At 52.7% G+C, this 16,049-nt stretch overlaps 7 protein-coding genes across 7 annotated transcripts; 6 read left to right on the plus strand and 1 right to left on the minus strand.

Annotated features, from left to right (window-relative positions):
* Positions 1–795: 795 nt before the first annotated feature.
* LTS14_003535 (uncharacterized protein) lies at positions 796–3,051 on the plus strand (the record flags this gene model as incomplete). The annotated part of the gene is made up of 1 exon (XM_064836238.1): positions 796–3,051. The coding sequence occupies one exon, from the start codon at positions 796–798 to the stop codon at positions 3,049–3,051; it is 2,256 nt and encodes a 751-aa protein (XP_064696447.1).
* Positions 3,052–4,225: 1,174 nt separating this feature from the next.
* LTS14_003536 (uncharacterized protein) lies at positions 4,226–5,631 on the plus strand (the record flags this gene model as incomplete). Its single annotated transcript, XM_064836239.1, has 3 exons — positions 4,226–4,439; positions 4,499–5,524; positions 5,585–5,631. 3 exons carry the CDS (start codon positions 4,226–4,228, stop codon positions 5,629–5,631), a joined length of 1,287 nt encoding a protein of 428 aa, XP_064696448.1.
* A 592-nt stretch (positions 5,632–6,223) lies between these two features.
* Positions 6,224–6,975, plus strand: UBC4 (Ubiquitin-conjugating enzyme E2 4; the record flags this gene model as incomplete). The annotated part of the gene is made up of 5 exons (XM_064836240.1): positions 6,224–6,245; positions 6,317–6,338; positions 6,397–6,442; positions 6,551–6,764; positions 6,836–6,975. 5 exons carry the CDS (start codon positions 6,224–6,226, stop codon positions 6,973–6,975), a joined length of 444 nt encoding a protein of 147 aa, XP_064696449.1.
* A 514-nt stretch (positions 6,976–7,489) lies between these two features.
* COQ9 (Ubiquinone biosynthesis protein coq9, mitochondrial) lies at positions 7,490–8,245 on the plus strand (the record flags this gene model as incomplete). The annotated part of the gene is made up of 1 exon (XM_064836241.1): positions 7,490–8,245. The coding sequence occupies one exon, from the start codon at positions 7,490–7,492 to the stop codon at positions 8,243–8,245; it is 756 nt and encodes a 251-aa protein (XP_064696450.1).
* Positions 8,246–9,268: 1,023 nt separating this feature from the next.
* LTS14_003539 (uncharacterized protein) lies at positions 9,269–10,567 on the plus strand (the record flags this gene model as incomplete). Its single annotated transcript, XM_064836242.1, has 1 exon — positions 9,269–10,567. The coding sequence occupies one exon, from the start codon at positions 9,269–9,271 to the stop codon at positions 10,565–10,567; it is 1,299 nt and encodes a 432-aa protein (XP_064696451.1).
* Positions 10,568–11,224: 657 nt separating this feature from the next.
* On the plus strand, positions 11,225–13,051 carry LTS14_003540 (uncharacterized protein; the record flags this gene model as incomplete). The annotated part of the gene is made up of 4 exons (XM_064836243.1): positions 11,225–11,433; positions 11,488–12,204; positions 12,265–12,343; positions 12,398–13,051. The coding sequence occupies 4 exons, from the start codon at positions 11,225–11,227 to the stop codon at positions 13,049–13,051; spliced, it is 1,659 nt and encodes a 552-aa protein (XP_064696452.1).
* Positions 13,052–13,183: 132 nt separating this feature from the next.
* On the minus strand, positions 13,184–14,446 carry LTS14_003541 (uncharacterized protein; the record flags this gene model as incomplete). Its single annotated transcript, XM_064836244.1, has 2 exons — positions 13,184–13,457; positions 13,515–14,446. 2 exons carry the CDS (start codon positions 14,444–14,446, stop codon positions 13,184–13,186), a joined length of 1,206 nt encoding a protein of 401 aa, XP_064696453.1.
* Between the last annotated feature and the right edge of the window lie 1,603 nt (positions 14,447–16,049).

Consider the following 16,049-nt stretch of genomic DNA (forward strand, 5'->3'; position numbering starts at 1 on the left):
TCCTATCGGAACGCCGAAGAGGTGTGTGCTCGAAGCAGACGATACATACAGTACGGGTGATACAGAGAGCGGTCAGATACGGGACGATGTTGCGGTGTAGCTTCACCAGTCGGACTTTTTGGATTCTGATACACAATGCTTTCATGAACTTTTTTTGGAGCTTCGGCCCTGCAGCGTGGCTTGTTTCGCTGCCGATGGACTCTTCCCCGAGGGTTGGCTAAACCAGCAATGGTTAGAGGAGGTGTTGATAGCTTGACCTCTGCATCCGGGTTGCGGCGAAAGAGAGCGGGGGGAAGGATGTGCTTGCATTTGCATTGCATATGTGGTTTTCAACCTCTGCAAGAACAGAATGCAGACCAGGTATTATTGTTGGAGCGGTCGGCATCGAGTCGAGACTATGCCGAGTTTCGAAAGTGGAATGCCTGAGGCATTATATGTGAGTTTCGGTTAGGACTAGTGGTCGATCGGCTTTGACGTGCAGAAGACGGTCCAGCTTCATTAATAAGCCCACCACCACGTCTAGACTGCTGTTTGCGAAGAAGAGTAGACGGCTCAGTATCAACCGCCGTCATGGCCTAGCCGCAGCTCCACTACCAAGCCCAAAGCAGGCACAGAGCACACGACCACCTCCTCTTTCTGTAGAGCGGCACAAGCAAAGTCTAAATCATGGTGACATAATAACATGGCTTGCTGCTGCCTTGGTTCTTGCACGTGAAGAAAGGTTGGACTCTTTGCAGGAACATCCGCTGTACAACAATTCTCTAGGGATTGCCATTGCCATTGCCATTGTCCATCATGGAGACGATAACATACTGCTTCGGTCTACGCAAGACAGGCGGTACAGGAGAACGTGAGCCATTGCTGCCTCAGTACAATGACGACACAGCTCTGCAGCAGCAGCTTCATGCCAAGCTCCACAGTTATCAAATGTTCCGGGCCATGTCGATGGGATATATGCCGAGCACTGAGCAAACCATCATCAACCTGAGGACCATCTTGGCCAGCGATGTGCTCAATGCCAACAATGGGGAGCTGTCGGAGAGCGGGAGGAAGCTGGTCAAGTATACCCGGCAATGGCTGCAGCAGTTCATGGACCTGCTGCAGCACAAGAACGATCGCGATCAGATCCAAGATCTGATCTGGTACTTGAGCAAGAGCAGAATTATGATCGATACTGAAGATATTGCTCGACGCGCCAAGAAGACCAAAGCCAAGGCGGATACGGCTGCTGCATATCAGAGCATCAAGACTGTCGGGTCGCTGCTGCTCACGAACAGCGACTTCCGGCTATTCTTGAACGACCTGACCATCATGGGCAGAGAAGTGTTCAAAGATTCAGCTTTCACTTTGTCGCAGGTAGCCGAAAAGGCTGGCAAGCAGATCGAGCCTTCGGACAAGCAGAAGCAGAAGTTAATCGACGTTGGGAACGATGCAGACGAGGCACCACCTTCTGCTCAAGACCTGGCTGGTGAGGTCACAGATGTCACCAAAGTCGTGGCCAATGGTACAGCCGAGGTTGCCAAGACTGCTGCTCAGAGTACGGAGGAGAAGCTGGAAGGCGACGAGGGCAAGACAATGCTCAACCGTCTCAAGCAGGCCGTGATCAAGCTTCGTCAGCGTAACGACTATTCGGATTCTGTTTCCACCTTGGGTACACTCATCCAGCGTTATGCTGTGATCTACTCTCGTGCTGCGGAAGACGTCCAGAACATTGCTGAGCAGGATACATTTACAAATGCTGAGCTTGATCGGGCCATGAAGAACGCTTGGGTATTGGTTACGAGCTTCGGGGATAAGGACGAGTGGAAGAAGACTGAGCAAGCTTTCCACAAGGTCATGGATCATAAAGAAGGAAACCCCAAATTCGAGAACATGATGCAAGAAGTTGGCAGCTCGCTGCAAAAGCTTCTCACGGATCCCGATTTCTTCGACAATGCGCAAGACAAGCTGAAGGAGCTCCGCGAGAAGAGCCAGAGTGCTAGCGAGGGTAGTGGCATCAACGAAGACATCCAGAGCTTCTTGCGCCAAGTCGAGGTCACACTCCGCAGCGTTCTCGAAGACAAGGACATCCACAACCTCATCGAAACAAGCACCCGACTAGCCACGACTCTGTCTCCCACCAACGCAGTCACAAACCCAGAACTGCTTGAAGACGCCATCAACGTCTTCGTCCCTCTCCTCATCTCCGCCGTCCAACACATCCCTATCCCACGCCTCGAAATCAGCACCCCAGACATCGACATGCTCCTTGAAAACCTCATCATCGAACCCGGCAAGACCGTCAACCAGACCTCTTTCCTCCCTTACCGCCTAAAGGTAGAAACATACAACGACTTTGAGCTCCGCAAAGCCAGATTCCGCACCACCACCTCCACCACCTCCCTCATGACCATCAAAATCGACGGCCTCTCCGCCCGCGCCGACGAAATCGGCTTCTGGCTCCGCGCCCATTCAGGCCTCTTCCGCCTCGCAGACGAAGGTATCGCCGGCTTCGCTCTCGACGAGAAGGGGATAGATATCCACATCAACGTCGAGATCGGCAAAGAAAAGCTCGAGCAGATCCTCACGCTCAAAGCTGTCCGCGTCCACATCCACAAACTCAACTACGCCGTCCGCAAGAGCAAATTCTCCTGGCTAGGCTTCCTGCTCAAACCGCTTTTGCGACCTATCATCCGCAAAACCATGGAGAAGCAACTCGCGTCCGCCTTATCCGATTTCTTCCACGCCGCCAACCGCGAACTCCTCTACGCCCGGGAACGGCTCCGCGCGACTCGCATCAGCAACCCAGATGACCTTCTCACTTTCTTTAAGGCTGTGGCGGCTCGACTCACGCCCGCGGATGATCCGGATATGTACTCACGTATTGGTGTCGATGCGCCGAGCAGTGGTAGGGTGAAGAAGAATGTTTTCACCGGTGTCTATGCGCCGGGCAGTATTGCTAAGACGTGGCATGAGGAGGCGGATAGGGCGGCGGAGCAGGTTGACGATTTTAGGGCGGATGGGTGGCGGAATGGGGTTTTTGATACGCATGTTAGGGCTATGGGGGTTTAGGTTGGTAGGTCTTCACGGGAGGATGGTGGTTCAAGGTCGGCTCGTGGGTTGGGCAGCGTTCGGGAGAGAGAGATTGTGTCATGAAATTACGGCTGGCTGGCATTGTGGTTCGTCAAAAGTGTTCTGTGTACTGTAGTATCCAAGTGCTGCTATATAGTGTAGTATAGGCAACAAAGTAAATCCTGGGTAGGATGAGCAGCACTCTCGATACTTTTACGCGTCTTAAGGTGAACGACTCTCAGTTTCGGTGCAATGGCGGGCCCTCATCCACTACACCAAGGGGCCTCCTGAATCGGGTTGCTCTTCAGACACAACGAGTGAAGTGACGTCGATCTTCGTGCAGACAATCACAGCGGTTGAAAAGCACGAGTCTGCTTCGAGCCTCTATATCTCCCTCTTTTCGCCTAGATCCGTGACCTTGAAAGCGGTAGGAATGCTAGCAAGAGGAGGTTCACAAGAATCATGCCTCGGCCACTTCATCCCTGCGCGACGATCGCACAGTCTGTCGCCACGTTCAAACCGATCTTTTTTGGTTGCAGCTGGCGCATAAGAGCGCGCATGGTGCAAGTCACCCAGCACAAGCCCCCGCATCAGCTCAGGGGAAGGAGTCCTCGACGCAAGCAGCCGAAATACGACTTGCGTGCAAAGGCCCCGGAGCAGAAAGTTCGTTTGAAGAGATGGAGGCAGGATTTCTTAGGTGGGGCAGGTATGTTCATCTACTTCATGGGGGTCTTTGCAGTTACGTCGGGGTTGGTGAGGTGTTGTAGGGTGTTGAGGTATGTACGCATTGAGTAGTTGGGCGTTGGATATATTAGACTGATTCATGAGATAGGGATTATCTGGAGATGATGAATGACGGGGATGGAAGGGAGGCTGATAGTTGAAACGGCAGAGAGACTCGATGATGGGAGAGGGTGGACTTGTCCTGCCGGGAGAAGGATACCGGCAGCCATGCTGGGCAGTGAAGTGTGGTAGACTTTGTACTTATGTCACGGCGTACTGCATCGTTTCGATGGCCCACGATTGACCGCCGAGGCATCTTCGGCATAACGTCAGCGAAAGCGGCATAGATCTGACATATAACAGAACTCGGACGAGATCTTCTCCAGAACGCAGATCAGATCGTTCTCTTCCTTAGAACTTGCCCGAGCCTCTCCACTCGTTATCAAACAATATGTTCACGTCACTATCATCTCGCGCCGCAAGGCAACTCGTACAACAGACACCTCGAGCCACATCTTCCATTGGCCGCCGCTATGCACACGCACCCGCCGTTTTCGACTGGAAAGATCCTCTCAATGCCGCGGCAAACTATACAGAAGACGAGCTAGCGATAGCAGAAACGGCCGAATCATACTGTCAAGAACGATTACTACCACGGGTACTCGGTGTGCGATGCCTAACCACCAAGCGATCTCCTTGCAACCTCGTACTAACGCTCTCGCAGAGGCCTACAGAAAAGAGGACTACGACCGCACCATCCTCGCCGAAATGGGCGAGCTCGGCCTCCTAGGCGCTACAATCAAGGGCTACGACTGCGCTGGCGTCTCCTCCGTAGCATCCGGCCTGATCACGCGAGCAGTAGAAAGAGTAGACAGCGGCTACCGCAGCGGCATGTCCGTCCAATCCTCCCTAGTAATGGGCGGGATCGACGAGTTCGGCACGGAAGAACAGAAAGAGAAGTTCCTCCCCGGCCTAGCCAAGGGCAAAATCCTAGGCTGTTTCGGCCTGACGGAACCGAACCATGGCTCGGATCCGGGTAGTATGGAGAGCGTGGCGAAGCCGCATCCGACTAAAGATGGGTATTACAGTCTCAGTGGGGCCAAGACGTGGATTACCAATTCGCCGATTGCGGATCTGTTTCTTGTGTGGGCGAAGTTGCAGGAGACGGGGAAGATAAGGGGGTTTTTGGTGGAGAGGGAGAAGTGTCCGCCTGGGACACTGGAGACGCCGAAGCTGGATAATAAGAATGGGTTGAGGGCGTCGGTCACGGGCATGATCCAGATGGATGAAGTGCCGGTGGCGAAGGAGATGATGTTTCCTCATGTTGAGGGCTTGAGGGGTCCGTTTTCGTGTCTGAATAGTGCGAGGTATGGTATTGCTTGGGGGACTATCGGTGCGTTGGAAGATTGTATTGCGAGGGCGAGGGAGTACGCGTTAAAGAGGAAGCAGTTCAAGGGGAACCCGATTGCGAAGTATCAGCTCGTGCAGAAGAAGCTCTCGGATGCTGTCACGGATGCGGCGTTTGGTATTCAAGCCGCGTATCAGGTTGGCAGGCTGAAGGATGAGGGTAAGGCTGCTCCGGAGATGATCTCGATGATCAAGAGGCAGAATTGCGATCGTGCTCTCATCAACTCGAGGACGCTGCAGGAAGTCTTCGGTGGTAATGCGGTGAGTGACGAGTATCATATTGGTCGGCATGTGTCGAATTTGTTCGTCACGCAGACTTATGAGGGGCAGAGTGATATTCATGGTAAGTCGCCGGATCTAACAAATCATTATACGAAGATGTGTTATACTGACTTTTTGGCAGCTTTGATTCTTGGTCGTGCAATTACTGGCATTCAAGCATTTGTGTAAGCAGTCCACAGACATATGTACAGTGGTGGTGTGGGTTCTCCCAGGATCTCTTCAAAAGCCATCAAGTGAACCATGTAGAACAGTGTACAGATTCGTAACCGCTTGGCATTCCTCCATGCACAAGTGGCAAAAGCAGAGACTGGCACAAGTGAATGCTTTGAGGCTGTGTCACGCGCCGCCATTGCCGCCCTGCGAAAAGGTGCAGCGCGTATTCGGCTGAGTCATGCTGTGCAACGTGACCTGTTCTTTCAGTTGGGAGGGCATACGATCACTATTCCTGCGTCCTTCGATCCACGTCTTCCTCTTCTTCGTACACGTAAGCGACAAAAAATCTTCCTGTCTCCGTTCCAGACAGTGAGTCGTGAGACAGTGAAAGACTCACATCAAAGCCAGCGCCAAGCACGCTTCTCTGACCCAAAGTGGCGGCCCGCAGCGAGCGCTGAACGTCACTGCCGACCCTTGCCTTCTGCACAAAGATAGACACGTCAAACAGCCAGGACAACACCCCACCACCCTTTTCTCAACTACTTCGCACGTTCAACTACAATATCAAAAGGCATAACACATACGACACACCCACACAACCGACACGATGGCGTTGAAGAGGATCAACAGTGAGTTGTGCCCCACATCTCACTCACCGTGGGCGCTTCAGGCGGGCAGGCTTTGCTGACCAGTGCTACAGAGGAGCTTACGGATCTTGGGCGGTATGTCAGATATGAGTATGGTCAGGAGAAGGGGTTGCGGATACTGACAGCCTCCGAGCGACCCACCGTCATCCTGTAGTGCAGGCCCCATCGGCGATGATCTCGTGAGTCCTTGCCCTTTCTGGAACCCATCCTCCCTTACACGAGTCCGCTACCAAGCAGCAGCCGTACACAGGAATGATGAGAGACGTGAACTGACACGACATGCGCAGTTCCACTGGCAAGCGACCATCATGGGCCCCGGCGACTCACCCTACTCCGGCGGCGTCTTCTTCCTCGCAATCCACTTCCCCACAGACTACCCCTTCAAGCCCCCAAAGGTCAATTTCACCACCCGCATCTACCACCCCAACATCAACAGCAACGGCAGTATTTGCTTAGATATTCTGAGGGATCAGTGGAGCCCGGCTCTTACGATCTCGAAAGGTGGGCACATCCTCCCAATCCTACACAAATGAGTCACTGCTCTGTGGGCCGGCACTAACTTGTCCTTGCAGTCCTTCTCTCCATCTGCTCGATGCTCACAGATCCGAACCCGGACGATCCGCTGGTGCCGGAAATCGCACACGTCTACAAGACCGACCGCTCTAGGTACGAGGCCACGGCAAGAGAATGGACGAGGAAGTATGCGATCTAAGTAATGCGAGGTGAGGGGATGATTCAACGACTGAAGCAATTGCGAGCTGGGCTTAAGGCTTGAGTCCTTGAGATGGGATGGTCGGGCATGAGAAGTATGCATGGACGAGGGACAACTGTCTTGTGGGTGGACGATGCAACAGCCTCTGCTGCGTGCATGGCTGATGGCTCTAAAGCATTTGCTTGCAAGGAGTACGCACATATTTTATGGGAGACGAGTACTACCTGTTATGCTTTTCTACTACCTCTCGGTGCTGCATAGGTCGTCATGGTACCATTTACTTGCACTTGACTCTCACCCAGTATCGTAGTCACTGTTATACATTCTTGCCTTGATCTCATGCAGGTATTGTGAAGGGTGGTGTGAGATACATCGTCTTGTCGATTGTAGAACGCCACACTTCGCAGCCTGCTTACGTAATGCTTCTTATGTCCGGTGTTCATGGACTCGGTAGCGATGCCATACCAGCCCACTCGTCTGTGCCATCACATCCAATCTCAAGGGTCATAACAAGATGTCTACTCCACTGGCCCTGCGCTCCATCTTGCGCGCCCCTGCGGCCCTCCGACCACTACTCCTCCAGCAATCCTCCCGAGCACTATACCACTCCTACGAGCACGACGCTCCCCCAGCCTACCGGGATCCCGAGAATGCCATCCTATCTTCAGCTCTAGCCCAAGTACCTACCCACGGCTTCACGCAAGAGGCTCTGACTCTGGGAGCGAGAGACGCCGGATACCTGGATATCTCCACCAACCTCTTCCCCAAAGGACCCTTCGAGATCGTGAAGTACCACCTCGTCACGCAACGCCTAGGCCTGAAAGACCGAGTCCAGTTCCCCGACGACAAAACAGGCGTGGGCAAACGAGTCCGAAGTCTCGTCCTCGAACGCCTCCGCGCCAATGTCGAGACGGGAGTCCTACCTCAATGGCAACAAGCCCTCGCGCTCATGTCCCTCGCCGAGAACATCCCCGCCTCGCTCCGCGAACTTTCTGCCCTGTCAGATGAGATCTGGTTCCTGGCTGGGGATGTGAGTGTGGATGGGTCGTGGTATACCAAGCGGGCTTCGCTTGCGGCTGTGTATGCGGCGACGGAGGTTTATCAGACGACGGATCAGAGTACGGAGTTCAGGGATACTGGGTTGTTTTTGGATCGGAGGTTGGAGGAGGTTAGGACTGTTGGGGGGGTGGTGGGGAGTACGATTCAGTGGGCGGGATTTCAGGCGGGGGCTGTGGTGAATTTGATGAGGAGTAAGGGGGTTAAGATTTGAGATGGGGGTGATCTGAGTGCTACAACGTCTGAGTGTGGTTTGTGTTCTGCAAGAAGTCTTTCTCGAGGTCATGGCATGCCCGCCGGGCTCGGTGTGGAGTTTGGAAAGGTCGGATGTGAACACGAACGATGCGGACCGTACTATGATCTCCGGATGAATGTCGACATTGTCAAACTTCCACCGCGATTCATTCTCTCACATCTAGGCGAACAAGATCTGCACATATCATTTTGGCTCGACCGCACGCCATGTCATGAGTCGACGTTCGAGTAGCAGTGTCGCACGACCACGTGTACCTCGAAGTTTTCAAGCTTCTCAGCATCTCCATACTACCCCAGAAATGCACATGCGTCTGCAAAAGGGCTTCGCACTGCGTCGAAAGCTTGTTGCCGCCTAGACTTAAAGCCACGAATCATTCGCGAGCCTTGACGGCTCGACAAAGGTCAGTGAGCGGAAGGCACACTTCAAAATCTTTCCTAAGTTACACTCTAGACTTTACACGACACGCAAAACCGCGAAATCACTCTTGTTCGTCATCTCCTCTTGGAAACCATTTGGACAGAGCCAGAGGACCAACGGCCCTTCAAGCCGGCTTGTCCACGGTCAAGTCTGGAAGACACTCGATCAGGAGTATTGCGCTCACATCAGAATTTGCTGGTGACGGCCTGTCACTTTGGCCAACGAACCCGCCTCATATTGGGCGCTCGTCGATCCGTGCAGTAAATACAGGCTCAGTGGGAGTTCACTCCTGAGCAATTGCAGTGAGCTACCGCGCCACAGGGACTGTTACAGCGCCACAGTAACTGTCGCAGCACGTTGAAGCCTGTCTATAACAGCAAATCTACACCGATCATTAACTCGAGGGACCCGCCGGCGCGAACACTCACTTTTGCCACCCTATCCGGGATTGCGACGGATCTCGAGATCTCTTCTCCACCGAGACGCGCCACCAATACCAAATCACACATGATGACAGTCTAGATTACACCAGCGCCTCCCACTACGCAACCGCGCTTCGTTATAATGGCGACTTCGCAACCGAATTATAACCCATTATACACTCGTGCTACGATACATGAGCTTCAAGGTTTCATTCATGCCCGCATTGGCAAGCTCCTGCCCATGCGGAACGGCAAGAAAGCCTTGCGCCAAGTCTTAGGCAAGCTCGACCATGAACAGACTTTCCCTTTGCCTGCGCTACCCTCAGACATCCGCCTCATGATCTACGAACAGATCTTGCACCCCGAGGTCGCATCACAAAGCTATGTAAGAGGTGGTAAAGTGGTGCATCGCCCGAGGGAGCTGCCCGTTATCCGCAATACTGCAATCTTTCGTGTCAGTAAGCAGGTCTCCCGGGAAGCCCGCCATTACTGGTACCAGCAGAAGACTTTCCAAGTACACATGATAACGCGCTACTACTTTGCCGACACCAGCTCTGGTCATAAGCAATTGACCGAATGCTTTTCGGAAGCCGTAAAAGGCTTGGTTGTTTGTTCCTACGAGACCAGGAGTCGGGGTTGTCGGACCGCTCTGGGCCACTTTCACGACTCACTCATGGGAAAGGGGCCTTCATTCGGCTTCCTGCACAAGCTCCGGCACCTGAGCGTAGATCTCCAACTCAAGACGTACGGCAGTGGAGCTTCGCCAGCAGCCAGGGTCTGGGCCAATGCGAATTTTATGCTCTTTTGCTTGGCGAATGCCATAAGAAGGAGCGATACCATTGAGGATGTGACGTTTGACATTTCGCGGACCACTCCCGAATGCACAGATGAGGCACTGAAACGGATCCTGTTCCCCGTCGCATTGATCAGACGGCTGGACCGACCTCATCCGAGGGTCATCGTTAATGGTTTACCCGAAGCAATGCACGCGTGGATGCACCAGCATTCGAAGGACTCGAAGCTTTGGACGAAGATCAGGGATCACGACAAGATCCGCGCAGAGGGCTACAGGATGGTCGAAGATGTCAAGCTGTTATCCCGCACTCGTGAAGGCAGGAATGTAGCTTGGGCGCTCAGGCAGATCGATGCTGATGCTTTTGTCATGGCTGGGTGGGCTGAGGGAATCACCAGCATCATGTTTGCGGACCGGGAAGGTTTTGAGCATATGGATAGTCTCACGAAAGCGCTGAGATTGGTGCTCGACGAGATGAGGGCGGCCATCGAGAATCCGGATGTGGAATCCCCTCAATTATCGGCCGGCAGCGTTGTCGATACAATTCAAGGCCGAAGTCGTGGTGTTACCCTCGAGGGCGATCAGTCGACTGAGACTACTCGGGATAGCAAGACTTCATTGCTCTCTGGAAGACTTGGTACTATGTAATGCAGGGTGTAGCAGGATGAATTTCGAGTGTCCTTCGTATTCTTGGCTACGATGACTCTGGTCACTATATAGAGATGTTGACTACTCTCCAATGGTATATCTACGGATGAGGACTATCTGCCTGCACGTATAAGCTGGAGGCTTCTAGCATATGACCAGACATTTTGTAGGCACGTCTTGACAGTTCGTCTATGAAAAAGCTATCACGATGTCCGTCGAATACTTCACAGCCAACTAGAACATCATTGTGGACAGGATTTACAAAAATGATAAATAGGTAGGCACGCACACTCTCCTAGAGGGGATGACCTTTTGCTTTTACACACAGCCAATCGTGATTCGAGTTCTCATCTGAGCTAGTACCGAGTGTTCGGGGCTCACGCCAACAACGTGCTAGCTAAGATAAACTTTCTTACCCTTGACGCTAGCCCTGCAAGTTCCCTCAATATCCTCGATCAATCAACATGGCGCCGTCTCGTCTCGCATGTCGTTGCAGTAGCTTATCGCTGCCCGTCAAGTACCGACTGGGTCAGTGTGTACTAGTAGGAAAGCTCACCATGTGTTTCCTTGATATATGCACTTCTGTGTTCCCGCAATTGCTTCTCCCACTGCCGTGTAACCTCTCGCGTGGCTGTCGCGCGTTCTTGAGCCGCATCAATGGCTGAAAGCAGTTCTATTCGTCGGCGCTCTGTCGAGCCTACATCGCACAACATCGAGCCCAAGGGTGGTGCTTATGACAACGTCTCTTCCGATCTTAAGGATGTTGTTGAGCTCGATGCTGGGTATCTGGCCCAGCAGGAGGGGTGGGGCGATACGGACGCCGACCTTCGCGATATGAAGCGACTGGGCAAGAAGCAAGAATTCAAGTTAGTATTCAAGCAGCTATGATGGGTTTCGATGGTCACCTAACCGTCGCGCAGGCGTAACTTCTCCTTCTGGTCGACCCTCGGATTCGTCTCAATCTATATGGCCACATGGGAGTTCGTCCTGGTATCGTTGTCTGTCGGCCTGGCCAATGGAGGCTTCGCCGGACTCTTCTGGTGCTTCATCACTACCGTCATCTGCTATGGTTTCGTCGTGGCTTCGCTCGCCGAAATGGAGTCTATGGCGCCTACGAGTGGTGGCCAATACCACTGGGTTTCTGAATTTGCTCCACCACAGTATCAGCGTGTACTGTCTTATGCTTCAGGCTGGATGTCGACCCTTGGATGGCTTGCGTCCGTCGCTAGTAGTGTCTATGTTTGCGGCACCCAAATACAAGCCATGGTCAATGTCCTGCAGCCGGACGTTGTTATGGAGCCCTGGAAGATCACTTTGATCATGTTCGCCGTCATTGGAATCACGATTATCTTCAACACTTATGGAGCAAGCATTTTGCCGTCTCTCGAGATTGCTAGTTTGATAGGACATATTGCAGGCTTCTTCGTGGTCATGATTGCACTGCTAGTGCTTTGCCCGAAGAACTCTCCTTACGATGTCTTTCTCCACTTCGAAGCCAATGGCGGCTGGAGTCCGGGTCCTGCTTATTTGGTCTCTCAAGTCACGATCATCTACTGCAATCTCGGGTCAGATTCTGTAGTGCATATCTCGGAGGAAGTCGAAGATGCCTCTCTTGTTGTGCCAAGGTGTATGTTCTGGTGAGCTTAGCCTGGTGTCGTGCAGTGGTCGACTTGGTGACGTGTACTGATGACTCGCAGGTCGTTCATTTACAACACTGTTATCGGCATTGTTATGCTCATTGTAATGCTATTCTGCATTGGTCCGCTAGAAGACGTCGTAAGTCACGAGATAACTATTAGCCCCCCCTTGAGTAATACTGATGAAAAGTAGGTCAACTCGGACGTCCCATACTTACTCCTCTTCAACAACACCGGCAGTCCAGCCCTCTCACTGGTCCTCAATGTTATCGTCTTCTTGCTTGTCTACGCAGGCAATATCACAGCGTTAGCCACCTGTGCTCGTGAGATGTGGGCGTTCGCCCGTGACAAAGGTCTACCATTCAGCGGCTGGATCGGCAAGATGGACCGCAAGTCGAGCATCCCTTTCAACTCAGTCTACGCCACGAGCGCGGCTTGTGTTGTCCTGGCTCTGATTCAACTCGGCAGTACCGTGGCCTTCAATATTATCGTCTCGCTCTCCGTACTGGGCTTGATGAGCACTTACATGATTTCTATCGGCTGCGTTTTCCATAGACGCATCACTGGTCAGCCCTTGCCTCATGCACGATGGAGTCTTGGACGATATGCGCTCTGGATCAATGGTTTTGCGCTGTTCTACTCATTCTTCTTGCTCATCTTCTGTTGCTTTCCATCATATCTGCCCGTCGATGCTAGCTCTGCGAATTGGGCGCCTGTGGTATGGCTCGCGGTCATCATTATCGCCGTTATTGTGTATATCACTTATGGCAAGAAGCACTACACTGCACCTGTCGACTTTGTGGAGGGCAGAAAGATGGCTGGCGTGGGTTTGCAGTCTACAGAGTAAGACAAGTACAAAGTCTCCGAAGCATAGCATCCTTTTGGCCTTCAAGCATGGGCGCCGATGTGACTTCTATGCGCTGGGGAGTGAAGATACCTGTCCAAAAATCAACCGGTGAAACCTTCTACAATCCCAGCTTTATTTCGCTTCAACCGTAATCTTGCTCATTTCTCTCTCAATATCGATCTCGAACAACCAGGCGCTGTCAATACTCCCGGCACCCTCACCAGTCCAGCCGGGTACTCTTCGCTTGGTCATCTGATTGGTAAGGTCCGAGACACGTTCCACTCGCTCACTCCTGAACGATTGCCACCGGTCCAGGTACGTTACCCACTGATCGTGACTCTTTCTGGCGGCGATGAGCAGTGACAGTGAGTGCACATCCTCGAACCCTTGGTTAATGCCTTGGCCACTACACAACGGTCAGCAACGCGAATCATATGTCGGCTTCTTAGAGGATGAGGCTCACGCAGCAGGGGGAGTCGCGTGAGCAGCATCTCCCAGTATCACAACTTTTCCTGCCTTTGACTTCCAGGACTCTAAATGCGGCACACTATGAAAAGCCCAGATCGAGATGGTGTCCAATGGAATGGCGTCAAGCGCAGACTGAACCATTGCATTCCAGTTGGCGTTTCCCTGCCTCATTATAGACAGCAGCTGTGGTTTATCGTGCCAAAGTGCGTCCCACTCAGCGCGAGTTCTGTCATGAGTGCGGTACTGGATCCCACCGAGCATTTGTGCGCCCTCTGGGTTCTGTGCGGCAAGCACAAAGGCGCCTGCTGGGCCGTGGATCGAGACTGGAGTCGAATATGGCTCGAACGGGAATTTGATGTCCTTCGTGGCGATAGCACAGGTCAAAGCCATGACGCCGTCAAACCTAGCTTTGACGTTCGGCTGGATATGTTCGCGGACAGCACTATGGATACCATCTGCTCCAACGAGCATTTGAGTCGACTTGGTCTCGCCGTCCTTGAAAGCAAAAGTGATGCTTTTCTCGTCCTCGGAGACCACGTGAGAGAAGCGTTTGTCGTAATGAACCTCGATTTCGGCCTCCCTGACCATGGCCTTGAGCTCATCAAGTAGAACCTGACGATAGATGCGGAGTGCATCGTATCCGTACTTGTCGGCATTGCCCATCTCGTAAGCATCCGAGACCTTGTGCTCGTCGTTACGAAAGGTCAAGTCCCGAAAGTGGTAGCCTTTGGACTTGATACGATCGTAGACTCCAATGGCATCTAGAGAGCGTAGAGCATTGGGCGAGAGCATGATTGCACCTGCGGAAATCTGACCTGATGTTCGGAGTTCGTAGATGGTCGAATCGATGTTGTGCTTTTTAAGGAACAGAGCCAAAGCCAGACCGCAGAGGCCAGCGCCGATAATGGATGCTACGTTGATAGACATGGTGGCGGTTGTCTTGTCTTGACGAAGAAATGGAGGACCTGTTGGTCCTATGGTGCTCTCACTGGTTCGTAAGTGCTTGGGTTCTACGTCAGAGGTTCACAGCGATGCGACTTTGGAGACATGTAAACCACCATCACCATCTTATGCTGGTCCGTATACAGCAAGTGCACTCCGGCCTCGCACGAGGCATCATTCCATAGGCTACAAAGGACTTGCCGCTATGGCAAGTGCTTGCGAGTACGTGACGAAAGGCGTTATAGGGTTCTGTGTCGCGTATCGATGGTAGTATGCAGCCTGAAGGCCACTCAGCCTACCATTGGCTGCGTCGTGTACATGACACTGCAGAGAAGCCTAGCTCACGGGGGCCAAACTGCCGTCTGATGAAGCATATCCTCGGCCGACGGGCATTCACCAGATGTCTGCCTTATTCCGAACGATGAGGATGAGGAAGAGGACAAGGACGAGGGGTGGAGAGGTATCTTTGAACAGAATGAAGATGGCAAGTATCGGACAGTGCAGCCTTATGTGTGCCAAATATAGTCAGGAACAGGGTCCAGGGATCATGTCCCGCAACGTGCATATCAGACCCGATAGAGTGTGCTCTTTATATGCGCGTTGATGAGTTTTGGAGCTCTCTCTTGGACAATAATGTTTCCATCCTGATTGACTCGATTATTGTGAATTCTTGGTTGTGTTCCATAGCACTTGCACCACTATGTTCGCAACAGCGATGTCCAGTCCTTCCCTATCATCGATAGCTCTTCTCTTTATACCACTCCTTACGAACCTCGCATTAGCTCAACAACCTTCGATCGTCAATCCCACAACTGCTGCACCCAGCGCCACAGCACTGCCAAGTGCATCGGGATACAAATATGTTGGATGCTGGAACGAGACGGTCAATGTAGCCAATTCAGATGGGGCTAGGGCGTTGACTGGCGGGATGGAGGTACATAAATGCAAGAGCCAGTATTAGGTGGTGGACACTGTGCTGACTGGTTCAACAGTCTGCGAATAACACAATGACAATCAGCTCTTGTCTCGCATACTGTTCACAAGGCTTCAACGGGGCAACCATGCAGTATGCCGGCCTGGAATATGTGCGTACATCCACACACTCGAAGGATATCGATCACAAAAACGCATAAGCTGACTGTACCACTAGGGTCGCGAATGCTACTGCGGAGCCTACCTCTCTGTGCTCTCTGAAAAGCTTAACGAAACAGCAAGCTGCAGATATGCCTGTGATGGCAATGCTTCGCAGATATGTGGTGGAGCGCTGGCCTTGACCCTGTATAACCTCACCTCGGAATCGAAGACTGGCATCGCTTGGAGCTTGGTCGGAGGACAACCAGCTTGGTATGGCACTGCTGCTGTGGCCATGTTGATTGTGGCTGCTATACTATGATTACATGATCCGATGGACCGGCCGCCAATGCCACAACCACCATGCTATCACCTACAGCCCTAGGCAGCTCTGCGGGTGTATGCCCACGCGATGCTCGCAATGAGCGGCTAGAGCTTGCGAAGCTGGTCATATTATCTCGCGGGCCGTAAAACCCCAGATAGACGCAGGATTCGTTGCTATCTCCCGAGAACCATT

The sequence above is a fragment of the Recurvomyces mirabilis genome (genome assembly GCF_035927965.1).
Source record: "Recurvomyces mirabilis strain CCFEE 5264 chromosome Unknown scaffold_7, whole genome shotgun sequence".
Lineage (NCBI taxonomy): Eukaryota > Fungi > Ascomycota > Dothideomycetes > Mycosphaerellales > Teratosphaeriaceae > Recurvomyces > Recurvomyces mirabilis.